General features: G+C 53.2%; 2 protein-coding genes across 11 annotated transcripts in view; one reads left to right on the top strand and one right to left on the bottom strand.

Moving 5' to 3' along the window:
• Window positions 1-24: 24 nt before the first annotated feature.
• Window positions 25-26,193, bottom strand: RRP1B (ribosomal RNA processing 1B). Of its 6 annotated transcripts, XR_010943883.1 has the most exons (17): window positions 25,976-26,193; window positions 19,222-19,304; window positions 17,609-17,666; window positions 16,294-16,379; window positions 15,929-15,990; window positions 15,461-15,590; window positions 14,078-14,142; window positions 13,462-13,643; window positions 11,361-11,443; window positions 10,667-10,764; window positions 8,958-8,977; window positions 7,792-7,923; window positions 6,646-7,268; window positions 4,842-4,991; window positions 3,864-4,014; window positions 3,604-3,667; window positions 2,701-2,776 (listed from the first exon to the last, which is right to left on the bottom strand). XR_010943883.1 is itself a non-coding variant. In XM_067739600.1 (16 exons), the coding sequence occupies exons 1-16, from the start codon at window positions 26,103-26,105 to the stop codon at window positions 2,583-2,585; spliced, it is 2,160 nt and encodes a 719-aa protein (XP_067595701.1). In that variant the 5' UTR covers window positions 26,106-26,192; the 3' UTR covers window positions 25-2,582. The 6 variants fall into 6 exon arrangements, 4 of the variants coding, with proteins under 4 accessions (XP_067595701.1, XP_067595702.1, XP_067595703.1 ...); XM_067739600.1 differs by lacking the exon at window positions 3,864-4,014 and having other exon boundaries at window positions 25-2,776; window positions 25,976-26,192; XM_067739601.1 differs by lacking the exon at window positions 3,864-4,014 and having other exon boundaries at window positions 25-2,776; window positions 7,792-7,920; window positions 25,976-26,192.
• Window positions 26,194-26,245: 52 nt separating this feature from the next.
• Window positions 26,246-27,980, top strand: part of HSF2BP (heat shock transcription factor 2 binding protein) — an 83,635-nt gene continuing 81,900 nt past the window's right edge. For 2 of the 5 annotated variants that reach the window (XM_067739609.1, XM_067739605.1), the window contains exons 1-2: window positions 26,246-26,376; window positions 27,151-27,408. In XM_067739609.1, coding sequence (XP_067595710.1) covers window positions 27,373-27,408 — 36 coding nt within the window. In that variant the 5' untranslated portion in view covers window positions 26,246-26,376; window positions 27,151-27,372. The other 3 variants (XM_067739606.1, XM_067739607.1, XM_067739608.1) reach the window with 3 other exon arrangements.

The following is a 27,980-nucleotide window of genomic DNA, read 5'->3' as shown; positions in this document are numbered from 1 at the left end:
GACAGTCAAGATCAAGTACACATCTGAGGGCAAAGACTGATGTTTTATTGGATTTGGCTTTGACGAGCGCTGACAAACCCTGCAGACACGGGTACAAAACGATTGTAAACGAACAGGCCTTGCCAGCAGTCAGGAAAATTCAGAGAAAACGCACACACACCAGTCAAGAGACAGATTCAATTCCACATTCCTTCCAACACCAGCAACTGCTTCCCGATTTTCTTTATGCTTTTCTTTGTGCTTTCAGTTCAGCAAAAGTTAGAAAGGATAATACATTTGCAAAGTGTGATACCAAATTGTACAAAACTGATCAGTCCTATGGGGTAAGAGGCAAGATGATCACTTTACAAAAGACTGTAAGATCACCAGCATTAATTTAAATTATTTCCCTTTTTGGACTTCCAAGTCCCCCTGGCAACTTTAGCTAGGAAAATAACATGCATCCAATAGAAAACTGGTATTGTAAAGACATTTTCCTTATGTGATATATTCTTGGAGTGTATGGAATGAGAATTTTAAAAAACTGTATTTTTTTCTTTCTTTGTTGCCAACACTTAGGCGTTAGAAATAAGCCACAGTAAACCTTCTGAGCTTACCCACAAAATGGAGTAAGTCAGGACAGAATCAGAGAAGGAGAGATGGAATCCAAGACACACTGTCACTCCTGGGCTCCGGGCCCCAGGCAGGACGTGTCCAGGACGCCCCACTGGGGCCTCAGGAGCGACAGATGACATATCAGAGCGAGGAAGAAAGCCCCCGCCCTCAACTGCAGGACCAACGAGCCGTTTTTGCCGTTGGTCTCGCTAAGACATCTTAACATCGTTGGATTATACGGCCCATTGGGCTACATGACCCATCCTGAACGCTGAAATAAAAATTGTTAGAAAAATAATCTGGCCAAGGATAACGAAACAATTTTTGTAAAAACAAAAAGTTAAAAACATCTGAGCACTCAAACCTAACCTTTTCACACCATCAGTTTTGGTTTCGATGGATCCTATCGAAGGCAGCACACTACAAACCACGCCACCACCACAAGGTTCCGACTACTTAACAGCACGATGCTGAGGCTTGCTTTGCTCGCGGCCTGATTATGATACAGCTCTGTTAGAGAGCGGGCCAGGAGCAAAGCTCGCACGCCCTCCTTGCTCACCAGGCCCCCGCAGGCCGGCCCACCTGACCTGCAAGTTGTCAGCTGTGGTCTTTGCAGAGGACCCCACCCTGATCACGTGATCGAGGAAACCAAAGTCACATCAGCCCTGCAACCCCAGTGAGGCCGTCACCCCAAGTCGCAGGTGGGACCGCCAAGGCGACGCCGGGGTCCTGTGCTGGGGAGGAGCCAAGGGGGCTGGCTCGGGCTGTGGTGAGAAACTGGGGCTCCTGCACAGGGGGAGGGAGAAGGCCCGAGGCCCCCTGAGCCAAGAGCTGAAACTACATCCCCCGCAAATTCTGCACCACCTCCTTAGGGCTGTAAACTCCAGACAGAGCCGGGAGGGGCCCCAGGGCCTTCTCTAAGGTTGCAGGGTCTGTGTCCCACCTGCCACTCAGGCTCGAGGGACAGACACAGCTTCCCAAGACAGATCAGTCGCCTCGCCAGCACTGCTCTAAGCTGCACTTCTGTTTCCAACTGAAGTCTGAGCGCCGTCCACCCAATTGCTGTAATTAACTAAAATTAGAGCTTTATAAAAATCTGTAAGTGCAAGCTTCGACATTTGAAAAAGGGGAGCTACGAACAAATAAATAAGCAGAGACAATTCTTAAAGGCTGCTTCTTTTGCCTTCTAGCAGGAACCCAAGTTTCAGACACGGCGGCCGCACCTCTGAAGACGTGAGCTGGGACTGGAGATGGGCAAGCTGCTCTTGGGGCCGCCAGCCATGGAGGGTGTCGGCTCACACAGCACGAGGACCCGGGCGCCCAGGGAGGACACCCTAGGCGGGCCCAGAGGTAGGAAGCCAGGGAGGAAACCAGGCCAAGGCAGAGGGAAGGAAGTGTCTGACCCCCGAGGGCAGAGGCTCTTCTCTCCGCCCCAGTGCCCCCAACTCGCAGGGTCAGCCCCGCTGAGCACGCAGTGCGAGCGCGTAGAAAAAGCGCGGTATTGCTGATGTGGTTACAAGTCACCTCTACCCCAAACTGCCAAACACCCCTGAACACGGGAACAAAGCCCTACATGCGTTGAAAAAGAAAAAAGACAGACTGTTAGACCCAAGACCACCAGAAAACCAGCCTCGCTTGGCAGTTCCACACGCGCTGGGCGGGGCTGGCGAGGAACTGAGCCCCGGGATGCCACCGCGCGCATCAGCGCAGGGGCACCGGGCAGCGTGCTCTCAGCCCATGGGCCTCGCCGCCACAGCCGGAGGCCCTGAGGTCACCCACGGCTGGGAACACCCGGGGAGCGGAGAGCTCGAGCACGAACGTCGTCTGCAGCAGCAGCTCAACCCAGATGCCCGTGGCCCCGCGGCTCACCCAGAACCTCGTACACACAACTCATGGGAATTTATAAAACAATAAAAAGGCCCCAATTTTAAACATTATAATTTATAGAATACTCTGTACAAAAGCAGTCTGTGAAAGGACTGACTACCCTAGAAGAAGTCTATAGCCGTCGGCCTCCTCTTTGGCGTGCCGGTCAGCGGCTTCTTGGTCCCCAGGGGCGTGCTGGCCGGCGAGCTGCTGGGGGTCTTCAGCACTCCGTGGAGGGGTCTCTGCTCAGGGTTGAAGGCCACCCGGGAGGGGCCCGTGGGACTGACCAAGATGCTCTTGTCCGTCTTCTTGAATTCTGCCCCGGATGAAAGCAAGGCCACAGGTTAACAGGGTACGCACGCCTCCCTCTGTCCTGCCGGCAGCGCAGGCTCCCGCAGGCCCCCGAGCTGCGTGCTCACTCCCAGGCAGGGTGGCGCCCTCGCCAGGCCCGCAGAGAGGGCCCGAGAGCCCGGGAGGAAATGGAGTCACCAGTGAGGCTCCTTCCCTCGGATGACTTTCATCCTCCTCGGAAAACGCCCTGAGGCCACCTGCACGGACGTGGGGGGAGCGCCAGGCGGGCCAGGTCGCGTGGCGGGGGTTACGGAACATGGGCACTCGGTGAACCCCCGGTTTGGGTCTGGGATGAACCCCAGGTTTAGACAGTTGAAGGAGCCTTTCCTTCCTGGTGGATTTGTTCCCCCCATTTTCTCCAGCGCTGAAGATGAGAGCTTCACAGGTCCTCTCCAGACAGCCCCTCCCTTCTGCACGCGTGCGTGTGCACGCGCACACACACACACGCACGCGGGCACACATACACGTTTACTTGTGGTCCCTAAAAACAGCCAGGACCTAAACTCATTATGTACTTGTAAAAACCTTGGTTTCCTCCTTTGAAAGACAAAGCAAGGCCAGTGAATCACACCCGTATGGAAAGCGGTAGGACAAGTGTGCCCCTCTTCCCCCCTCCCCGGGCAGGCAGCCTGCAGACCTTCGCGGAGGCAGGACAGACCGCCAGGTGGCGGGCCAACAGGGCTCAGAATCAGGGCAGGCAGGCCTGGAAGCCGAGGCCCTCCCGGCCGCCCTGGGAGCAGCCCAGCGACGGGCCCAGGCCCTCCCCGCCCCGCAGAGCGGACACCGACTCACCCGCCGTCGTGTTCCTGTTCAGCCCGAATGTCACCTTCTTGGAGCTGGACGGCGTCCTGTGTGGCTGCAGAAGAAAACGACACCGAAAGGAGCAAAGGACACGGCCCAGCTGCCCCGAGAGCCCACGGTGGCCGCGTCGCAGGCCCAGCACTGGCGGGCCAGCCCCGCTCTGCAGTAACCGCCTGTCCCTGGGTTCCCAGGGAGGAGAGCAGAGCAAAATCACGGTGTTTGAAACCTCCCGGGAACAAGAGGAAGCTCACCATTAACTCCATCCACCTCGTCCCAGAGCCCCGCCGTGACCTCGTAAGGGGAGCGATGGGCCCGCTCCTGTCACGGAACCTGACTTCTGGGGGCAACGGACGGGCACTTCCCAACTTCTCGTGCAGGAGGACTCCAAGCGGATTGGATGTTCTAACAATTCATCAAAATTAAGTAACTGCTTCCTATCTGACAAATTCCTAGAAGCGTCCCCACTCTGCATTATGAAGCACTTTATCGAATCCTTCTTAGAATCCCAAATCTGTGTGAATCCCGTAATTCTACTTTATACCATTTTTGCTTTAATATCAACATTTTAAGAGAGGGACTTGGCTTGTGTGAGTCTTGAGTCATTGAACAAATATCCCTAAGATTCCTTAAAAGAAACACAGGCCGCGGCCACCCTGCCAGTTCGAGTGGGTGCTATTTAAATGTGAGCTCGCCGGGGGTGTCCGCAGCAGGCCAGCTCAGCCCGCCCGCCACAAGGGCTCCGCCAGGACCTCGGTCTCCTGGAGGTGGACTGGACGCACCCCCAGTGGCCCGGCCTGGGCACCCGGCACGGCTGGCCCTGCCTTCCTGAGCCCTGAAACAGTGACCACCCTCTCCCACCACCGCGACTCGCTCTGACCGCTCCCCTCGTATCCCAGGCAGATCTGTGGACCCAGACTCCCCAGAGCTTCCGTCCCCCCCTTCGCTGCCTAGTCCTGCGAATTCTCGGACATGGCACCCCAGACCCGCCGACGCGGAACGGTGTCACCGACCACACCTCAAGCTCCCCGCTGAGCCCTCGGGCTGCCCGGGGCCGGAATGGCTGCCTGAACAAGGCTGGCACGCCGCGAGAAGCGGCAGAGGCCAGAAGTGGGGCCCGAGGCCAGAAGTGGGGCCCGAGGCCAGCGCGCAGAGCCCCTGTCTGCGCCTCGGGTGGCCGTGGTGGGCCGGGGGGCAGAGGGACAGCGGGCGGCGGGGCGGGGGTCGGGTACCTGCAGCCCGGGGCCTGGCGAGGTGGCGGCCCCGCTGCCCTTGGCCTTCCTGAAGAACAGGGGCTTCGGGGAGGAGGAGGTGTCAAACTTCACGAAGTCCCTCTGGGTCCTCAGCTGCTTCCTCAAAGGGCTGAGCGCGCCACCGCTCCCCTGTGTGTAGAGGGGCGAGACGGGGGTCACACCCCCCCGTGAATGCAGGAAGCGAGCGGACACAAGGCGGGACCCACTTACCAGCTCACCCCAAGCCCCCCGTTTCCTGTTCCAGGTGTGCGAACACCTCGCTTCCTGAGCAGACGCCACACACACACGAACGCCCGCCTCCCCACGCTGGCACCATGCCAGCGGCCAGAGGTGTACCTTCTCAGCCACGAGAACCATTTTTACCCATCTTCAAACTTATGCCCATGTTCTGAAGATCTCTGCCTTTCAGAGACCATCTACTACGCAGTAATTCACTCTCTCGTTGCTGATCAGACATCACTGCCCACGGAAAGTCTGGCACGGGAGGGAGAGTGTGAGGCTACCAGGTTCTGTGGGTCCGTGACAGGCAGACGGAATGTCCCCTGGATGTTTCACACTGACAACCCTACGGCGGGCCCCGCTCTATTCCTGGGGTCTCAGGGGTCTGGGAAGCCCAAGGCAGCCCACTGGTGGTTTCGGCAAGTCCCTGGTGTGCCTGGCCAGGACCCACGGTGTCGCACACATGGACAAGACACGCCACCCCTTGGGGAGGAACCTCCCCCGACCCTGTGACTCATTTAGCAGCCCCTCCAATCCTCTCCGAGGAGGGCTACCAGGGGCAGAGAAGCGAGACCCGAAGAAGGAAATCCCTCTGATATTCTTAGTGAAGAAAGAGCATCAGTGATAGTGGGTGAAGGGCAGAGGCCACAGAGCCCAGAGAAGGCGACACAGCTGACACGGCAGTCAGGGAAGGTCTGAGGTGAGAAGAGACTTCCTGAAGCCCAGCTGCGCGCCCTGCTTCCCTGGCTCAGACTGGCTACGGACCCACTTAGGGATCCTGCACTGTGAGGCCCGGAAGCAGCGAGTAACCCAGTCCACACAAGCTCTGTAGACAAGGGCCTTGATGTCATAACTGCTGCAAAGCAGGAGATGCAGATATGCACGCTGGGCAGGGGTCAGCTAGCCTGTTCTGGAAAGGGCCAGGGAGTAAACGATTCCGGCTCTGCAGGCCGTGAGGTCTCTGTCACACTCCTCAGCTGTGCCGCGAGAGGCAGAAGCAGCCAGGTCAGCGTGGGCGCCGCTGGCGGGCTGTGTGCTAGGAAGGCGACGCCTGCTGACCACTGGCACAGACGCACTGCATGTCCAGAGAGGAGGGTGTGAGACGCAGACCTAGAGCCCAGGTCCCCGTCTATAGGTGGCTCTAGAGATCCAAGTGGACAAAAAGTTTTTTCATTGAAAACATCAGTGAGATAAGAGAATTGGGGCTTCTGCCTTTGCCAGGACTGGCCACGAGTTGAAACAGAAAAACGAGATCAGCGTGTGATGGAGACACACACCTGCCTGTTTATCTGCTGGGACTGGCCACAGGGACAGGTCCCCAGACTGAGGCCGGCCCCGCCCTGGCCTCCGCGGAGCCAGAGGGGTGGGGGCTGGGGGGGACGCAGAGGAAGCCACCGAGGGGGTCACTGCTTGCTCCTTGGTAGAGGTTGTCCGGAGCCATGACCGCTCCCTGGGCCCGGGGCTGGCTGTCCCCTGTCCTGCCCATGCATGCGGCTAAGCAGGTACGGCCCTGACACTCCCGCCCGGGAGCTCCAGCCCCCTGCCCTGGGCCCGGCCGCCTTACCAGGGCCTGCACGAGCTTGACCCCTCTGTGCTCCGCCCACTTTGACATCTCTTTCACTTTCTTCCTCTTTTTCAAAACAGCAGCTTTCTGAGCAGACAGGTCGTGGAGGTCATGGCCGCCGGACTCCCTCCTCCTTTTCTTCAGCTTCCCGCCCTGGGGCAGGGTGGCAGGGCAGTCCCCTCTGTCTGCTGGGCTCGCTGGAGGGGGCAGGGGCCAGGCCAGCGTGGGCGGGCCGCCGCCGTTGACCAGGAGGGCGCCCAGCTCGCGCGTCCTCTTCAGGACCGGGGCGCCGCCAGCCAGGGCCGCTGCCTCCGGGCTCTCCACCTGGACCCTCAGGCTTCTCTTCCTCAGTCGTCTCCTCCTGCTGTGCACGGAGGCGGGCTCCGAGCTGCTCTGCTCCCGGGGCCAGGACGTGGCCACCGTCCCCAGCTCAGCCGCACTCGCCTCCTGGGCTCTTCCGGGACCGGCCTCCGGCTGCCGGCTGCCATTCTGCTCCGGGCACGTGGCCTCACCACCGGGCCCCAAGTGTTCAGGCCGGAGGTGGTTCTTCTTCTTCTTTTTCCTTTTCCTCTTTGGAACACTGCCTGCGCTCTCCTCTTCCTCGGCAGGAGAGAACTTGGCTCCTAGAGACACAAACCAGTCAGAGAGCGCCCCGGTGCCCAGGCCACCTGGCCAGCCTCGTGGGGGAGCGCAGGGCACGTCCCCACGGTCTCCCAACAGGTCCTCCTCTGTGCCCTCGGGCCCCACGAGCTTCCTCACCCAGCCCCACCTCTTCCCTGCCCCGGCTGTGGCCGGAAACCTTCCTAAGCCCTGCTTTGATATAAATGCATCTGAAATAGTATTCCGATTTCTACTAATTTGCAGGCCCAGGCCCAGTAATGAGACAAATGCTCCGAAGGGCAGTGTCCACCCAGCATCCCCCTGTCCCCACCCACTTTCTCCACTAGGAGTCAGTAAATGCCTTTACTTTAGGGAGGCTGCACCGTGGTTCCACAGGAAACAGCAAAACACTCCGACAGACTTTCTGTCTCAGCCCCTCAGAGCGACGGCTTCCGCTCTGCGATGACCCGTGTGGACGGCAAAGGCAGTCCCCGCGCTGCCCCCCTTTCACCCCCGCCCTCACAGACTGCGGTCTTTGCGGCTCACCTTTCCCTCTTTCCATGCCCGTTTTCTCCAGAAGTTTGTTCCCTTTCTTCTTATGCCTCCCTTGACTGAGGCTTTGGTCATCTTCGTCAGCAGAAGCGTCCTCAGCAAAACTGAGGTGTGAGATACTGCCTGCTGGACACCAAAGCCCCTTCTGGTCAGCTTTCTGAGACCGGCACCACTCTGTCCCCAGGGCCTCCGAGCCATGCCCCTCCCCATGTCACGTGGGTAGAGTTTTAACACTGATTTCTGCCATAAGGCCCTCACTACTCCTCCGACCCCAACCCGAAAGCTGGGACACAGGAAGTACAGACTTAAAAACGCTTTGTGGGGTGTTCCCTGGTGGTGCAGTGGCTAAGAATTCGCCTGCCAAAGAAGGCGACACGGGTTCGAGCCCTGGTCCGGGAAGATCCCACATGCCGCGGAGCAACAAAGCCCGTGCGCCACAACTACTGAGCCTGCGCTCTGGAGCCCACGAGCCACAACTACTGAGCCCATGTGCCACAACTACTGAAGCCTGTGCTCTGCAACAGGAAGCCACTGCAATGAGAAGCCCGCGCACCGCAACGAAGAGTAGCCCCCCGCTCGCCGCCACTAGAGAAAGCCTGCGCACAGCAACGAAGACCCAACACAGCCAAAAATAAATAAATAAATAAATAAATAAAAATTTTAAAAAAAGCTTTGTGGATCTCTCAGCTGAGGCAAGGGACTGCAGACCTGGGGTGACACCCTCCACACCTCAGCCAGGTCTGCAAGGCCCTCCAATTCTAAGCTCCCCGTGTGCACGAGGGACGGGGCAGCAGACCATCCACTTGGCTCAAATGTAACCAAGCTCACAGGCAGCAGCTTCCCCTGGGGGACGACTGATCACACAGCAAATGAAAGGGACTCTGAGAGATCAGCTTGTCTTCTTCATGAAGAATCCACCCCGCCCCAGGGGCTCGCGCCCGCGTCTGGCTCTGCGCTGGTCTGGACGGGGGTGGGCGGCGGGCTGGAAAAGGCCCAAGGCCGGGTTCCTGCGAGGGCCTCTGCTCAGCTGAGCAGGCTCATTTCTCATGCTTTCAATTCATGTCTCTCAGTCCTGTTTTTCAATATTTGGCACAACCGCCCTCTGTGGGGTCCACGCTTATTAAGAACATCACCGATTATAATCTTCTCATTTTCCTCACCTTCAGAAAGATCTTGGAATCTGAAACAGAAAACAAGAAAGCTTCCTAGAGAAACCCTGTCTTTCTGTCTCCTGTAAACATATGCACTAACCTTTTAAAATATAAGTCTTTCCTTAAAACAAAATCTTTATTGAGATATAATTCACATACTAAACAATTCACCCATTTAAAGTGTACAGCTGAATGTTTTATTATCAATATATTTTTATTGAAGTATAGTTGATTGGCAACGTTACTAATTTCTGCTACACAGCAAAGTTATTCAATTATACACACATATACATTCTTTTCTTGCATTCTTTACCGCTACAGTTTATAATACGATGTTGAGTACAGTTCCCTGTGCTATACAGCAGGACCCTGTTGTTTTCCATTTTACATACAGAAGCTTAGAGGGTAAAGCAATATTGGGGGTTTGTTAACTCAGCTTCCTTCTTTCCTAGAAGGGGAGGTGGAAGAGGAAGGTGGTGTGAGGCAAGGGCGAGAAACAAAGGACAAAACTCCCTCAAGTGTCATCATATCATCAACGACACGAGGATCTAAAGACGTGTCTTGGCACATCCAAATGAAATGGAGAAATTAAAATCTTCTTCTTGTTTCTTAAGGCTGAAAAAGCTTACATCTCTACTGACATTGCATTCTCTGCTTTGTTCCCAAGTGGAGACAGCCTAGCCGTGTTTTGCTCTACACGACTAATGTATTAGAACAAAAAGAAGTGTGAGCCCTGTGCCGTGAGGGGGCGAGTGCTGTGAGAGGCCGTGGGGGGGGGGGGCGTGTGCTGTGAGGGGGCGAGTGCTGTGAGGGGCGTGTGCTGTGAGGGGGCAGGTGCTGTGAGGGGCCGTGTGTGTGTGTGTGGGGTGGGCGTGTGCTGTGAGTGGGTGAGTGCTGTGAGGGGCGTGTGCTGTGAGGGGGCAAGTGCTGTGAGGGGCGTGTGCTGTGAGTGGGTGAGTGCTGTGAGGGGCGTGTGCTGTGAGGGGGCAAGTGCTGTGAGGGGCGTGTGCTGTGAGGTGGCAGGTGCTGTGAGGAGGTGTGTGCGTGGGGGGGCGCGTGGGCTGCACGGCAGCGCTGGGCAGCAGACAGGCCCGCGTCCAGCTGCGTCTGGCAGCTGGGAGCCCGGGCCATCGGTCGCCTCCCCATGCCCCAGCTAACTCATCTGTAAGTGGGGCAGTGACAGAAGCCGCCCTGTGGTGCCCTCCTGAACATGAAATGATTTATGTGCAGCGCTCAGAACAGGGCCGGCTCACAGCGTGCGATCAAGTTCAGCTGCTGCCTGTCGTGAGTCACAAGCCCCGGGGCTGCGCAGTGAATTACCTGAATGGTTGTGATGGTATCACGACCACACTTCTGGCAGACAAAGTGGGAGCTGGGGGACGGGGAGGGGGGAAATAGCTGAACCGCTATCCCAACCACACTGCAATTTCTTGATTAGCAGACGTTACACGTTCTCCACAGGCTTCCTGCTACATCATCACGGAACAGCTAAGAGGTGGGTTTAGCTGCCTCTGCAGAATGAACTTGAGGAGCAGGGGAGCGGCTGTTTTTACAGAACCTTTCAGTTTATGTGTGGGTACTGCAAGTCTATGAGTAATAATATTATAGGACCGAGAAAAAAGGGAAGCATGGTGACAGCTCATCTCATGGCAAGAAACAAAAGGGCCGGACTTGAACACGAACGACATCAGGTGAAACCTTCTTCCCCGATCACTTACTTTTTGATTAGCTTGGAGAGACGTTTCCTGTTGAAGGGAGGGATGTTCTTCCTGTTGGTTATTTCCAGGAGTCGGTCGGCAACTGCCTTGTAGTCAAACTACGTGAGAAGAAAAGCTAAACATCAGCCCGAAGCACAGCGCTGCCTGTCTTGGAAATCACATCGACCAGAGACAGGAAAGCCAGAGCTCGGGGCCCTGGAAGCATCCCGGACAGGACGGTGCACACGGCACGCCTCAGGCCTGCCAGCCAGAAGCTAAGCGCTGCCCTTGAAAACCTCCTTCTATCTGTTCTCAGAAGAAGCTGGTCTGTATTTGTTCTATTTCTTCTTTCTGAAAATTCGGCTGGGTGTGCTATGCTGTTCTGTAAACTGAATCTAGATGTTCCATTTGTACTTGGTATCGTAGTAAGCCTCCTTTATTTGAAAAGTACCACTGGGCTCCCTTTGTTGGACGGAACAGAGCAGATCTTAGTAATTCAGGCCAAAACGAAGACTGACATCTTTCAAATTGCCGTCATACTTAAATCTCTTTGTCTCCAATAAGCTCATTACAAGAAAGGCACCAGTGACTGAGGGATTAAAGAAAACCTTACGCATTAGGCATGTGGTTTAATCAGCTCTGACCCTAATTCCCCAGCAGCCAGGCGGCTCCACAGCAAACCCATATTCTACAAAAAGCAACACCTGCTACCAACCTGGAGAAGCAGCCCGGCGTCCTCCACGCCTCCGCCACCGCCCCGTCTGCCTTCCTCAGCGACTCCCTCTTTTCTGCCCAGTGCTATCAAGGAACACATCCACAGACACAACTCAAATACATGGCCATGGCTACCCCTCAAAGGAGCCACCCACCATCCAATTAGGTGCCTCTTAGTGAAAAACAACATTTCTTTTTCTTTTCTTTAAAAAAAAAAATTTATTTATTTATTTGGCTGCGCCAGGTCGTAGCTGAGGCCCTTGGGATCTAGCTCCCCGACCAGGGATGGAACCTGGGGCCCCTGCACTGGGAGCTCGGAGCCTTGTCCACTGGACCACCAGGGAAGTCCCAAAAAGAACATTTCTTTACAGACAAAACCCTGCAAGTACATTTATAAAATCTCCCAAAGATGTTTTGGATTTTTAGTCCTGGGACATTGAAAAAACAAAAAACAAAAAACACCTGGGAGAAATCACACATTTTGCCTTTTAATTACCTCGTAGACAAAACCCCACTGTGGAGTGCAGTGGAGGTGGACAGGAAACCTGTGGGCCGGGGCTCAGGCCAGTGGGAGCGGGGCAGACAGGGTCTGTCCCTAGTCTCAGGAAAGCTGAGGCCGTGGTGAACTCTCTACAGTACCACACTGACTCTCGGGGCCGCCTCAGGAAACACAACAGGCTGATGTTGACGTGACTCTGGCATTTAGGAAATAATCCACAGAGCATTACAGCTCATGGAGAACCAGGTAGAAATTACCATTGGAATCACACAAGCTCTCAGAGGTGCCCCGTCTCTGGAATCCTACCAGCTCCTGAGCGGTGTGGCCTCAGGGCAGAGCCCGGAGAAGACTTGGCGGGCCCCACAAGCATCTGATGAAGAACCTGGGGGGGAATCTTGGGAAGCGCTCAGGGAGGAGGGGGAACGGCTCTAGTTCAGACACAGACGTGGCGGAAGGAGAGGGCCAGGGCCGAGTCAAAACGTGCTCAAGGCCATTCAGCGAGTTGTCACTCGTGCTGAGCTTACAATCAGAATATCTTTTCTTTTCTTTTTCAAAGATTTGTCTTTTCTTGACTAAACAACATATAATCATTGAAGAAAACTTAGAAAAAACAGACAAAAGTACAAAGACAATAGAAATCACCCACAATTTTGCCACGCAGGGCTAGCTCTTACCGCCTTGGTGTACATCCTTCCAGATACATACGTACGTGTTTATGTGCATATGTCTAAATATACAAATCAGGCACCTTCTACACAGAGTTTTTTGGTCCTGCTATAAAAAATTTTTTAAAATTATATTTTCTCTATTAGTTTTTGAAAACTTTCCTTTTCAGTGGCTCTAGAACATTTCAAAAGCGTGGGTACAACCTGAACTAGCCCTTTACCTGACACCGTGGCACCAAGATGCTGAAAACCAACGTGAGTTCTGTTGAGGCTGCATTTTAAATGCCCCACGCAATTCCCACGGATACAAACAGCGCTGAGAACAGGGTCCATCCACAGTGGTTATTTATACACCCGAAGAAAAAGAACCCTGGAGGAACTCGGAGACAGAAAGGTGAGCTGCAGGACAAGCATGCGTTCCCAATGCAACAGTAAATCAGGTCTCCCGTCAGGGACCCTCTTACAGACACAAGGCCACATTAAGATTTTTAAACACATCAGAAAAGCCGAGGGAACTCCCTGGCAGTCAGGTGGTTAAGACTGGCTAAGACTCAGTGGTTTCACTGCCGAGGGCCTGGGTCCAATCCTGTTCGGGGAACGAAGATCCCACAAGCCTTGCTACGCAGCCAAAAAAAAAAAAAAAAAAAAAGCTGAAACAACAAAAACACACAAAACCCAAACAACGAAAATGACAAAACCCTCGAAGAAAGCCCTGCGACCCTGGGAACTGCAGAACTGTGCACGAGCCCCAGTGTAACCAGGGGCCCTGGACCCGAGTGTCTAAACACAGCCCTACTTCCTTTCTCAGGTGGGGGCCAAGGCAGAGGCACCTCTGATGAATTCCAGAGTGTGGTCAGTGAGCTGGCAACAAATGTATTAAAAAGTGTTCCTCTGAGTGAACCTTACCTAAGAAAGACTCTTCAAGTAAATTCTGTTACCTGTTTTCTTTCTACTGATTGCTTTTCTCCACGTCATCTCATTTCCAGACGTCTCTTCCTCAGAGAGGTCACTGTCACCCACTTTGGTTTTCTGTTCCTCGACCGTCTCTTCAGGTGCAGAAGGAGACTGATCTACAATGACTTCAAAAACACCCCTAGCTATAGTCTGTACCAGAGTCTGGCTGAGGGCGGAAGCACAGCAGAGAGAGTGTGGTTAACAGTCGGCCTGGACTTGGTTCCCTAAAGGAGCACAGAGGGCCGGGAGGTGGAGGAAGTCACCACACACCCCGTCCAGCCCCCCGGGGACCCGCTGGGCCCAGCGGCCAGCACCCGCGTTTCTAACCACACCCCCGTGCCAAGCAGCTGCAGCCGCCAGGGGCCAGCTCGGCGCCATGTGCCAGGCGGAGGGACCCGGGGTGGGAGGAAGCCCGGGCGATGGGAGGGCGAGGTTCCTGGAGCCGCTGGGGCCCAGCCACGACTCAGAGCTTCCCTCCAACGCCGCGCAGCTGTTCTTAGCTTTGCAGGGCCTGTGCGCCATGCTTCACCTACAATTTTACCGCCACCTCCCATGACGAAGCACCAACCGAAGCAGTAAAGCCACACGCGGACTACTTACTCCTTAGTCTTGGCGGCCACCTTGCAGAATGGGTCAATAAACTTGAGGTTCTGATCGGCCAGCAGCTGTAATTTAGAAAGAGGAAAAACAATGAGGGGGAAAAAGAGCCTTTCTCCTTTCTGATGTGTCCTCAAGAAAGGAACCATTCACGTTTCTCACACAGCCTGCATCAGACCAACACGTATCTCACAACACCCGAAACACACTCCGCTGAAGGTCATGGCCGCCATCCAGCCCGCTGGGCATCTCGGCGCAGTGACCAGAGAAGACTGCCCCTCCCAGCATTCCCAACACATACTCCTTCCTCCACAGAGAAGTCCTACACAGACACTCCCAGACACTAAGGTGAAGGAATTAAAAATCAAATGTTCACCGCAGAACCCTCGTGGAAGAAGAGAGTAAACCCCTGCTCCTAATCCCAATTCAGATCGTCACCGGCGTGCTGAAAACTGTGTATTTCCTTTCTCGCCCTTTGTCTGTTCACAGACGAATATATACTTAAAAAGCCACCCACGTGCCCAGCTCTGTCTGTGGCCTCCTTTCCCTACTGCTTTTTATTTTTATTTTTTGGCTGCACCTCATGGCTTGCGGGACCTTAGCTCCCCGACCAGGGATGGAACCCGTGCCCCCTGCAGTTGGAGACGCCAAGTCCTAACCACTGGACCACCAGGGAAGTCTCCCTACTGACTTTCTAAAAATAATTAATTAACTAATTTATTTTTGGCTGCGTTGGGTCTTTGTTGCTGTGCGCGGACTTTCTCTAGTCGTGGTGAGCGGGGGCTGCTCTTCGTTGCGGTGCGCAGGCTTCTCATTGTGGTGGCTTCTCTTGTTGTGGAGCACGGGCTCTAGGGGCGCGGGCTTCAGTACTTGTGGCTCGCAGGCTCTAGAGCGCAGGCTCAGCAGTTGTGGTGCACGAGCTTAGTTGTTCCGCGGCATGTGGGATCTTCCCAGAGCAGGGCTCGAACCCGTGTCCCCTGCATTGGCAGGCGGATCCTTAACCACTGCGCCACCAGGGAAGTCCCCCCTCAATGCTTTTTAAAAACTCGACATCACAAGCATTTCCTCATGTTACACAATCCTTCGCTGGACTGCATAAGCTGTTCTCAGTTCTGTTGTATAGACTGCCGTGCACACCCTCACTGCATAAATCTTTATCCACATGACCCATCACCTGCTTATGGTACATTCCTAGATGCGCGAAAGAACTACGTCAGAAGAAAGGCTGACCCACCCGCGCTGCTACTGTGGCTGGTAACCCTGAGCGCCAGCCAACAGCATTTCCACCCCCAGCTCACAGAACATTCAGGGCAGGGCCAAGGCCCTGCCTGTTCGGGGCAGCTGTGGCCACGGTACACTGCCACAGGGCGTCTGCCCACTTCTTACCTCTTTCCCTCCCACCTTGGACAGTTCATCCAGATAGATATCGATGAAGTGGAATTTCACTCCGTTCGGAGACTGACTCTCAGGATGCAGGATCTCCTTCATCAAGACATCCAGGAAAAGCTTGATTCGGCTACAGGAAGCAACACACACGGTTCTGTTAACCCCAGCTGCCAACATCCTCTCCTCCCCCAGAGAAATCGGCAACGCTCTCGTGCCCCCCTGCTTAACAAGCAGTGCGAGGCGGAAAAGGTTTGACAACCACTGAAACAAGTATAAGATGCTAACTGCCACGTGTGCTCAGATCTGCTGGATTTGAAGTTCTTCACGCGTAAGGATGTTTTGCTCTTGGTACGCAGAGTGGAAGGCATGGACCAGGCAATTCAAACTTGCTAATTGAAAGACCTGAAACCACACTATTGCCTTCAAAGTTTTAAGGCCCCCAAACGCTAACCCGTATAGTTTACCAACCTTTCTTCCCAGCCGTTTCGCTTCAGAACTTCAAAGGACTGCCTCAGGACCAGACGGATCAGCTACAGAGACAGACAACTCTCGTTACAAAGAAAGGGAAAGTGAGAAATACTCATCAGCTGAGCAGGATGACGGGTAGAGCCTGCATCCCCAAAGTGAAAAAGCTTCCGCAATAATCATATTTAGCTTCTAGAACAAAAAGATGGTAACTAAGGATGCCCAAACAAAACAGACGGCTCTGAGCGCATCTTCCAATGTGCTCTGCTGGTCGCCTTACCGTGCACTGCACCAACCAACCCTGGCACGGTCCGCCAGCTGCCGCCCGCCCCCAGCCCCGAGTACAGGGGCTGTGGCCCTGCCCTCACCATGTGGTACTTGTCCAGACGCAGCCCGTCGATGTCTGGCCACTCCCGGTTCACGGTTTGCCAGAAGGTCTGGATGAACAGGTGCTCTGCAGTGAACAAGAGGCTCTGAACGCTTGCTTTACAGGGTACCATGCTACCACACAGCAAGAAAGTAACGAAGGGAGACAGACTAGGGTTGTTTACTCAGTCTTCTCAAGAATTCTTGGGCAGCTAGAACATCTGGTCAGTAACTAAGTACGCTCAATAACTTCTTTTACATTTACATAAAAGCTTATTTTAGTAACAGGAAGGCTGGCAATATCTTAATGTTCAACTCGAGTGCTGTCTGGAGAGTGTTTCATTATCCACTGCCAAGCCACGTTTCTGCTAAAAATCGAAAGATTTCCTGAGCCACAGCTATGGCCCTTTTCAAAGCCCATCTCTGCCTAACAGTCAATCCAAAGCCATTAATTCTGATGAACACTTGGGGGATCCACGTAGAAACTCGGCTTTTTTTTTTTCATGTTCAGTGTCAGCTGGGTGAGGTCTAACAAAACATTCTAGTTTTCTCTTCTGAGCCATGAAATTGGCACGTTTTCACCCCAAAATAAGTTGTTTTTTTGGCTTTACTTCTTTTTGCACAACTCTCTCCTGATATATGAAAAGCTACGGTATACTCCATGTGTAGAGTTCTGGTCCTTACGAGGTCAGCTGAGACCCTGCTAAACTCCAGAGAACCACCGAGGGTTAATAAGGCCAGTGGATGGCTGTGTTCTGAGGAGGGCTGAGCAAAAGAAGCGGATTCTGCTTCCTCTTCCTCTGTAACTTATCAAAGCCTGAATGTCTCAGAATAATTAATTCCTCCCTTTGTTTACTCTTTTGGGTCAAGAGGGGTTACTCTACAGCTTGTTACCCGTGATGACCTTAAATGGCTCTAGTCTTAAGGGGGATAAGCCATCCTCTACACCCCGAGGTTACTGCAAACACCAGCATGTTCACACACAGCCTCTAAGAGTGCTAAAGTAACTCAGGATTTGGAAACTCTGGAGGACTGCTATTTCTTAAAACATTTTTTTGAAATTTCTGAGATGCCAAATGTGGTGTCCCACAGGACACCTCCTCCGTCACCCTCTCAGTGTGTTTAACAGTTTCCCCGTGGGACGGTTTGTCGCCTGACATTTACACGCTAGCAGCCCAGGTTCGCGTGAAGCTAGCCCATTGGAAAACGGAAACTTTGAAGGAAGGAGAAGAAACAGTATTGACTAGATTTCTGAGGCAAGTTACCAAATCTGATGAACAAGGAAGTGTTGAAAGTCATGAAAACATCAGGACTTACGAGCCTCTGAGCTGTTAACAACATGGATGAGTTGGGATATAGTGTTCGCTAGCTCCTCCTGCAAAGGCGGGGTTGGGGAGAAACATCGGGGTTATTACGCGGTACCACTGAGACGACAGCATCGCGGCCTGAGCGGAGGGGCGTCTCTAGCTCCTGTTCTCAATGTCACTTCCACTAAGAAGAGTGTATCTGGATATCTGGATTTCATCAAATGTGAAATTCCCAATTTCGACGGACCACTGTGCCAACTCAGCATGCCCTTGAGAACTGTCTAAGCCGCACGCTTACATAAGTCACCTCCAGCTATGCGCTCAAATGACCTACAGAAGAAACACACTGGCTGTCAGCAAGTCCTGGCTGTCAAAATACAACTTGAATTGAGATTCCATCCAAACCCCCAAGTAATGGAAACACAGGTGCCAACGAGGGGGAGTGGCCAGCAGGCAGACACGGGGACTGTCACTCCACGAGGCTGCGTGTGGAACCAGGAAGTCCTCTCGTTGTCTTGCTCAGAGACAGGCTGCAAAGGCAGCGTGGTGGGAAAGGTTAAGGGCATCCAATGCCACGGGAAGAGCCCGTCCTGCTGAGCCACACAAGCTCGCTGGGGAGAATTTGGTGTCTCGGTCTATGAAGAAACCTGCCTTGAGGAGTGTCAACAAAATAACTGTTTATGAGTTACAGAAGGAAAGAACAATCCCTGTCGATACTACCTGGACTCAAGTCTTTCTTACGCATTTTAAATGAACTCCCAGACTTGCAAGCGATATTCCCTTTTATCTGTTTTCATCTGTTTTCTTCCTCCACTAAAGCTGTTGGTTACTGTTACTTTGAATGTAACTTAAAAATATTTTGCTCTGCTATCCTACTCAAAACATGTTCAGTGGCATAAAGGCAATAAATCAAAGTGAGTCATTACACAGCTTAGGGGAAGTGGCAAAGCTGCACGGTAAAACCCAGCCGAGTAAAACCCACCCACGACGTGTCAGGGGCTGCGAAGAGCGTCTCCTAAGGCTGACCCTCTACGGCTACAAAGGCAGGCCTGCGTCTACACGTCAGAACAGAGCTCGTAAAGAGCTAAACCATCTTCTTTGATGGTTTTGGTGGCGGGGCTCGGTGTGCTCGGCAGACAGGGGTCCAGGTGAGCACGCGCACCAGGGACAAGTCTCCACTGCCTTTGCGGGGTGAGGCCATCAGACCTGGGGCCGCTGCTCACTCTACAAAGACCCTGCCCCCAGCATGGGGGCCGCCCAGTCCCGGGCACCCGCTTAGCTGTGGCAGAGGTGGGCCTGGAGCCGGGGTAGCTCACACGATCTTAGACTAGTGCCATGCTGTTTTTGACCGCAAATAATAAAAGATATAACAGAACCTTTAAAATAAGTAATGTAAATAAAACCTACCGTGGAACCTATGAAACTGTGACAGAGAAATAATAAATCTAATTTATGTGTCTTCTTTGCTCTTTGAAGCATCCCTTTCTGTATGGACAAGAGGTCAGAAAGTGATCCCTTGAAGCAATGGTTTTCAGTTTGTTTCCGTACATTAGGGATGGATACAGCATAAAATGGGCAGGTCTCTTATCCACCTGTCATATGACAAAGGGAGCTGTAGGTTACCTGTAGAAGGGGTTCATCCTGCACCCACAGGCAATAGAAGAGCCCTTTCCATATTTTTAGAAGTTCTTCTTGGCTGAAACCTCCTAGAGGGTAAAACAGCATAAAAATCTTATTTTAGAGTCCAAACATTTCCTTTCTAAGTTTAGAACTGCCACGTAAGCCGTGAAAATAATACTGCATACGTTTTCATTCTTTCACTTGCAAATGTCTTTTTAAATCTGAAGCATACATTTTCTTGCTGTTACAAAACAAACACACATAAATTAGGCAGTTTTATCAGCTATGGGGCAGGGCAGTAGTGGTGGCGTGTTCTTATTATCTGAGGAAAGAAGCAAATGTCATCACAACAAAACATTAACTAATTCAGTGGTCATTTACGAGTTCCCCCAAGTGGCCCTCTGCCTAAAACTAGCACCTCACCCTGCACACTGGTCTTGCAAAGCAAAATTGCAAATCCTACAAAAGATGAGGGATTTGCTGAAGTCCCGTACAACCAGCCCAAGGAAACTGGCAAAGCTTTGGGATATTTTTGCAAAGATGACCCTTTTAAGGATCGTACGTTCGGCTGTACCTGGATCTCCCTCTCTCCTGGCTACAGTTTTCATTTACTGGGCAAGCGTAGTCTTGTTTTAAGTGGCATCACCCTGGTCAGCCTCGTTCTCACTCATTATTCAAGACCCCCACCTCTGCCTGAACAGCCTATGACCAAGCCACACGTTGCACACAGACTTCTGTCTCCTGGGTGGACCCCAGGTGTCAGGGAACAATTGCTGAGTAACATAATAACCCACAAAATCAGGTAAGTGTACACCCTTGCAGTTTCCAAGCCTATGGAGAACAAACAGAATCCTCAAGCCTGATGCCTGTTACAAACGGCCATTATTAACATTTCACTAGAAGGTACTAGGAAGAATCTTGTGGAGCAGCAAAGGATAAACTAGGTGAACGTAAACAGGTATGTATTTGGAATCGATGCGATTTCGATACTCCAAAGCATAATTAAGTTAAAAGTGACAAAAAGATCCCTTGCGATAGAACGAGGTTTATTTATTTTGTTCAAAGTATGCTTTAGAGCTTTGTAGGTATTGATTTCCAAGTCACTAAAGACCTTTCTCATACCAACAGTTTCATTATAGTGCATTTGATTCTTTGTGATGGGCTCTCACTTCACCAGAAACTACAGTAACGTTGGTTTACTAAAGTGCCTTTCCTTTAGGGGTCGGGCAAACGATGTGCCAACTGGTTTCCTCCCCGTCTTGTAATAAATAAGCCACAGCTGACTGCACAGCTACAGCGTAAGTGATGAGTTCCACCAGCGCACAGCCAACTGCAGCCACGACCGTAGTAACTGTCATAGTCACCTTGTTTACAACCAATCGTGTTAAGACTAAGGAATTAGTGGATCTGGGCAAGGATCATCGATGGCTGCTAAAACATTAGGTGAAAAAATACCGAGGAGCGTTACAATGGATGAATCAGACCAACAACACCCAAGCCCATTAGATGTCCCGCGTGATGCAATACGAAGAACACAGCATCACTTGTTAAGTATTCTCTCAAAAACGAAAAAGCTAATCTATACCACTTCAAATCTTAACTATTAATACCAGTTTGCAGGAAATACAGGGGTCAGAGGAACATGTCAAATGAGACCATGGGATGCAGCCAGCAAAACCCCAGGTGTCGGAAACTCTATAGGACAAATGAGCCGGTTCCTCCAATGAATAAACTGCAAGGGAGAAAAGGTGGATAAGCCTGCTGGAATTTCAGATCAAACCCAATGGGTGGGTCTTGTCTGGATTCTGATTTGTCATAAAGAATCTATGGAATGATGGGAAAAACTCAACAGATAAGGTATGATAATGGTGCTGTGGTTAGGTTAGAAGGGTCCCTATCTTAGAGATACACACTGAGGTGTCAGGAGATGAAATGAGATGCTGGGGATTTGCTTCCCAAGAATCTCGTGGGAAGGAGGAAGTGGGCCGATTAGACAACCCGGCCAGGTAATTAATAAATACTGAAGCAAAGTACCGATATTTGAAAGTATGTACTTGAAATATTCCTTAATTAAAAGAAGAAAAAAAGAACTGCATGAGATTATCAAAATGTTATCACGGGCTGTTTTCTTTCTTCTTTTTACTGTTTAGAAAACTCATCATAATGAAACTGGAAAAGCACGACCACTGATGAAACAGGACTTAAATGACACCAGTTCCTGTGTGAGGCTTGGGACTGGGCATCCTTGTTTTTGCCAAGCAGCTACACGGTCTCCCCCTCCAGGGCTGCCCCCCTTCAAGGCAGGGCTGGGCAGGGCTCACCTACGTGGCGGCAAGCAGCCAGCTGGGCTTATGCCAGAGCAGCAGGAATCCCCTTGCCCACGGGGCTAGCGCGAGAATGGGCTGGTCATCCCACTGCTGGTCTTGTTCAGGCCTTAGGAAAGACTCTTGATCTCTCCCGGGAGACTTGCAGAGAAGGCACGGTTTGGACCCTGCCACACGGCTGGGAGCCTGTCTGAGGATGGAAGCATCGGGGGCAGCAGAGTTGTCTGCAGAGAAGCTGGGCTCTGGTACCATCAGTGGAGCGCCTGCATAAAGCTATGCTTTGGTTTTTTTCCCCTGAAAACTAGTGTGGCTTGGATATTCTGTCAAGTTCCAACTGAAAAAGAGTCCTAACCAATAAGAACATTTATGGCAAAAAAGTCATATACTATATCAGAGTACACAGCTGAAAATGGCTTATTCACTGCTTCCCAAACCCAGTCCCCCCCCCCAAGGGATCACTGCTCTCTGCCTGGTGGCATCTTTCCTGTGTGTGTTTACACAACACTCATGTGTGATACAGAAACGCACAGGTGTGTGTGCTGAAGCTCAGAAGCCTCTTCACTTAAAAAGAGCACAGTGTGTACTCATCTCCGGATGGCTTCTCTAAGGGCAGCAGCATGTCAAACCACCTCTAGGTGATCATGTGAGGCACTCAAGCATCGCTGGATAACCCACACCTGTACCAGGCAAAGGTGTGCTAGGATGCACTACAGAGGCCTTTGTGAGGGAAAACGGCAGATTTCGACAAAGTAACAGGTGAGAGCAGATCCTGGACAGCGGGCGGGAAAGGGGCTTGGACGTGAAAGCGTACTCTGACTTTCATCCTACGTGGAGCAACGAAGTACAGCGGAAATGAAGCACTGGGTAGGCCCTGGTCCGCTCCTTCCCGGCTGTCCCTCCCAGAAAGGCCTTGAGCCTCCTGTTCGTCACCTGTGACACGTGTCAGGTTCATGCTTAGGGTCAAAACTAAGTGTACAAACGGGAAGCACGTTGTAAGAGCAAAGCACTACGCGGTGGGCGGGTATCACTGTGATCGTCCCAGGTTCTCTACCCATAGCCTAGTACAGCGCACCTCCCTTAAAAAACACCTGTTTCCAACGTTATATATATATATATATATATATAAATCCCTCATTTTCACCCAGGAATTTAACTGGTAAAAACAAGGTACCAATCTTTGAAGCATGCAAAGCAAAACAGAGAAATGCTCATCATCTAATTTCCTTCAAGACCCTGAAGATGAAGTACGACATATCTGAAGCAGTTCTGTCCCACAATTGCTTTTGGATTTGTCTTTTTTTCTTGGGGGCTGAGTTTCTTAAACTTAATACAACTAAGTTTCTAACAATTATATAGGTTTAGTTGCTTCAGAATGAATGAGGTGAACATGAAAGTGAGACGTGGATACAGCAAGTCCAACAGCTCCTCTCATCACGAATCAGCCCAGGAGGCAGCTTAGCTGGTAACACGTGACCCCACACCTGTGTGGAAACAGCCACAGCTCCCCGTTTCTCTAACTACTGAGTTGAGAGACCCCAACCCTGCCAGTATGAAGAAACACTTGTTTCCCCCATTACTGCCGTTGGCTCTAAGACACCATCAATTATAAGGTGTACTGTTATCTTACGTGCTGCCAGGAGAAAGCAGGAACGCAAACGAAACTGTCACAAGGTTGATTTTAAAATTTATCCCAATTTTGGATGTTAAATGCTTAAAGCTGCAGAATGGATAAAAGAGGCAGAGATGCTTGTCTGTTCTGTTCACTGCTGCACTCCCAGTGCCAAGAGTAGTGCACGAAATAGTAATAGCACAGAGGAGGCGCTCCACACGTTTGCTGAATATATGAACGGATAAACAGGGACGAAATGAGCCCTTGTGAATAAAACCATGGTTATTCTACAACTGTGAGTGATCAACAGGAACACTTAAAGTAGCAGAGCAACACTGAGTTGCTTTAAGTTCTACAAAGATTTTCAATTTGTTTTGGAAATCACGAAGCTCTCTATGTTGCTAACAGACAGCAAGAGTAAAATTTCAGACTGCCTTTACTATGCCGAAGACGACACAGAAAACTTGGGTCTGTCAGTGAGATTCGCTGTCAGGCCAAGTTATTTCCAAACTTGTGTTTCTATTCTGACGAGCACAGCTGTGGCAGATAGTTTTATTGAATGTCTAGACATTCACTTTGCAGTTACTGTTTGGAAGGCCCGCTACATTCCCTGCAGTGTGGGCGTGGTGGTGAAAAGGAGTACAGGACAAGTAACTCAGGTGGAATGGCGCTAACCAGACCGGACCCCGGGCACTGGTACATACCCCCGGCCTCCTCCCCCAGCATCACCTTGGCATTTCGGACCCTGAGCCTGTTCACCAAAGGGGTTTGGGCACCAGGCTCTGTCTGGCTGCCTCAGCCCGAATGTACTGCATCTGGTCCCTCTTCTGTTCCTGTACACAGGAAGGCCCTCGTATGTCTGGATGTGCGCCCACTTCCGGCTAGGAAAACAGACGGAGGCTTACAGTGTTTTGGGGGGAGAATGGCACATCTACTGATAATACGAAACAGCGTAGCTAAGCGCCACAACAGAGACATACTGGATATCTCCAAATCCCAGAGGAGCAGGGTGAGGTGATAGGTAAGGAATTTAGGGGCAAGCGATGCTGAACTGAAAGCTAGGAGTGGATCAAGGCTGGGAACCTTTTCTGAGTGACCAGGAGAAGCGAAGGTAGAGGTGCTAAATGGTGTGCTGTACACCAGGAATCAGTGTGGGGCAGTCACACAGGGGCTGAGGTGGGGAGAAAGAGGACAGATCACGGTCCGCAGACCTGGAATTCCAGGAAGGTGCTGATGTGATCCAGCTGTTTTAGGAAGATGAGCCCAGGCTGGTTTGTGGAGCATGGGTTCGAGGGGGGCACAAATGGAGTTGTTAGATCAGCCAGGAAGTAAGCAAGTGCATAAGTCTAGATGAGATGGAGGGGCCTTCAGTCAGGGCAGAGTAATTCAGGAGAGGAGACAGGGAAGACCAAAGGACAGTGGATGCAGGGTGCAGGGAGAGGATGAGGAAAAGTAGTCCAGGCCACGCACGTGTCCAGCTAGAGTCTGAGTGGAGGATGGAAACTGGCAACCAAAATAAAAGAGCACGAGAGACTTCCCCGGCAGTCCAGTGGTTAAGACTCCACCTTCCAGTGCAGGGGGCGTGGGTTTGATCCCCGGTCAGGGAACTAAGATTCCGCATGCCAAAAATTAAAAAGACCACGGGCAGCAGACAAGCACCAGAAGAGAAGGTTTTGGAGGGAAGAAAATGAGTCACTTTTGGGCATTCTGAGTTTGAGGACGTGCAGGTGGAGACGTCAGGTGAGTAGGGCATATCTGAGCTGAAAACAGCAAAGGTCTGGGATAGAAGGTTAAGGTTAGGAACCTCTAGCATACATGGGATAAGAACAACTTAAATCTGTCGGGGAGACCCCTAACAGAATCGAAGTCAGAAAGCTTGGCTTCATTCCTCTTTCCAGCAGACTTCCCATGAAACTGTATTTTCTTTTTCCTAGGTAGTCTTTCGTGATTTCTTGTCAAAATAAAACAAACTAAGGATGTCAGTACAGGGATAAATGATATCAATTCTTTCAAATAGACTCAAAGTATTAATACTAGCAATAAACAAATCAGACTTTATCTTAGTGCAATAAAAACCTCCGCTGCGTACAGTAGTTCATGCCTTCAAGGGTTTACAGATCAGGTAACAAAATCCGTCAATGGCTCCCCACTGAAGTTAAAATCCAAACCACAAAAGCCCCGTGTGACCTGGCCACTGCCTACTTTTCCAACTTCATCTGTTAACACCCTCACCCTCTCTTACTGACCTTCCAGCTCTTCCCTGTCGCCTCCTCTCAGACCTGTTGAACGCCACCCCGAGAGTCCTGTGGAACAGCCTGTATAGAGGAGCTCTCTCTTTCCTTGGTTTTCGTTTTCTTTACCTCACTTATACGAGCTCTGTTTCAGTTATCTATTCCTCCCTGGATTTCCCGGGACAATTTCCTCGAGGGTAGGATTTCTATCTTCTCTCCTGTAACCCCAGCACCTAAAGGTGTTGGTCAAGTGAGGACGTAACTCAATGAAGAGCGCACCAGAAGCAAGCAGGAGAATCCACTGATCCAACATGGGATCGGACAGAACGGGTCTAATTCTCAGCTTCCCCACTCGCTGTGACTTTCGGCAGACCACCTAACCCTGTCGGCCGCAGTCCCTCAACCGTAGAACCGGACGAGACCCGGCAGGAAGCGGACACAGAAGCACATGCAGGAGTGCGAATCGGTGCCGCACGCCCCCCCCCGCTCCGCCGGCGGCTCCCCCGGCCCGGCCCCACTCCCCGCACGCCCCGGCCCAGCCGGGGCTCCCCAGCCCCCGCCGCCATGTGCGCGGCGGACCGCCGGGCGCCCACCTGTCTCCCTCTGCGTCTTCACGCTGATATACTGGCGCAGCTTCTTCACTGCCCGATCCCGGATGCCCTTCTCGTGGGACGCCAGGCGCTGAGCGAACTGGATCTCGGCCGGCTGCATGGCGGGGGCCATCGCACCCGCTGGAGCATCCCCGGCCGCAGCCCGCCGCCGCCGAGCGCCAGCCGCCGTGCTGCCCGGGCCGCGACTGCGCAGAAGGCAGCGGGGCGGGCGGCGGCGCGCGGGTTGATGGCATCACAAAGGCGCCGGACGCCGCTCGCAGCGCGTTCTGAGAGCAAGCGCGGCTGCCTGGGCAGGGGGCGGGCCCCCGCAGCTCAGGTTCGCGTCGCGCCTGCCCGGTTCCGCAGCCTCTCGGTCGCCAAAGTTCAGGGCCATTGACTGCGAGGTTAGCCAGCGTTGGGTGTTGGCCAGGAAGAGACGGATGGCCAGTGTTACGTCATCTAGCATTTTTGCGCCCACTCCACTTAGTCCCCATCCGATCGGCAGCTGGTCCCCGGGATACGCGGCACCGAGTCTTTAATCGCATTGGACTCCTCGGGCCGCCTGGGCGGTGTGGAGGCGGGGGAGAGAGGCCGCCCTTGGGGATTTTGGCGGGACGTTGCGGGCAGCTCTTTCCCCGGCCGCCCTAGCGGCGGCCGGGCTTCACTTCTCCGACCGGCGACCGCCAGTGCCCGTGTCCCTGCCGCGAGGATTGGGAGCGTGAGCTTGTGGGTCCGCCCGCGGGCCTGGAGGGCACGCACGCCGGGGACTCGGCGGTGTCGGCTTGCGGCCGGCTTCAGACAGACGAAGTCGTAGTTGTGCGGGAACCGGTACCTTTGAATGCACAGGCTGCACCTTGTTTTGCGAACTCTGTGGGCGTGTAGGGGCAAAGCAATGGACTGGGTGATGTCTCCCAGTTCATGGTGGTCGTCTCAGTTACGTAGCAGCCGGCTGCACGAAGGCCCCCTACCGGGGCAGACCTCCCGAGCAGCCTGTGGTCGGAAAGCCTCGGCCTTTGCTCATGGAGCTTGGGCTGAGCGCGGAGGCTGGGCCAACGGCCGCCGGTTCCCTTGAACGCATCGCCCCTTGATCGGACGTCCCCCGCCAAACAGGAGAGGCCTGATTCGCTTTACTTCACAGGACACTTACACGTGGGTCTCACTGTCCTTTTGCTTTGCAGTTAACAAGTTTACAATCCCGGCTAAGCCAGAAGAGCCAACGCAGGATCTTGCCGCCCGAGCACCCGGGTTTCCCGCCGAGAAGGCTGCCCAGTCTCTGCGAGGCCTCAGCCTCACGGTTCTGCGTGCCCGACTCTCGGCGTGCACGCGTTCCCGCGCTTTCTGACGTGAGGGTCAGAGGGCGCGCCGCCGCGCAGGCGCACTGAGCCGAGGCTGCGGCGGCCATGGGGGAGGCGGGCGGCGCTGAGGAGACCTGCCGGGTCAGTGTGGGCGCTGGGCCGCCCGCCGTCCGCGGGCCCGGGCTGTGGCGCCCTCTGCTCCCCCACGCTGAGCCGCACCGCAGCCCGCCTGGGCCTTGCCCAGTGTGCCCGGGAGGGCCCTGGGCGTCGCCTGCGGACAACGTGGCCTGGGCCGGGGATGGGGGGCGGCGACCCCATCGCCGGAAACCGCGCGTGCGGGTCTGGGAGGCTGAGCGGTGGGCGGTGGGCGTGCTCCTGTGCCTCCTGTGTCCCCGCCCGGGAGGCCCTGTCGCCGGGTCGGGCTTCTTCGGCCTCACGGTTGCCTGGCTGTCACAGCCGCCGCACGTGGTGGTGCCCGAGCGGGGGGGATGGACTTTGGAGCCGCATCCGGGTTCAGATCCTGCTGGTGTCCCCTGGTCCTGGGGTTCCTGAGAGTCACCTAGCCTGCCTGTGCCCCCGTTTCCCAGCGGGACAGCCTTCAGGGCTGTGGTGAACACGAAGCGTGCTGGCCGGCAAGGGGCTTGGCGCACCCAGTAGGAATCCAGTGAAATTCATTTTCCTCGTGATGAGCGTGGCGCTGGCGGAGCGTTAAG

This window comes from Pseudorca crassidens, chromosome 5 (genome assembly GCF_039906515.1).
Source record: "Pseudorca crassidens isolate mPseCra1 chromosome 5, mPseCra1.hap1, whole genome shotgun sequence".
Classification (NCBI taxonomy): Eukaryota; Metazoa; Chordata; class Mammalia; order Artiodactyla; family Delphinidae; genus Pseudorca; species Pseudorca crassidens.
This window is presented reverse-complemented; position numbering and strand designations above follow the sequence as displayed.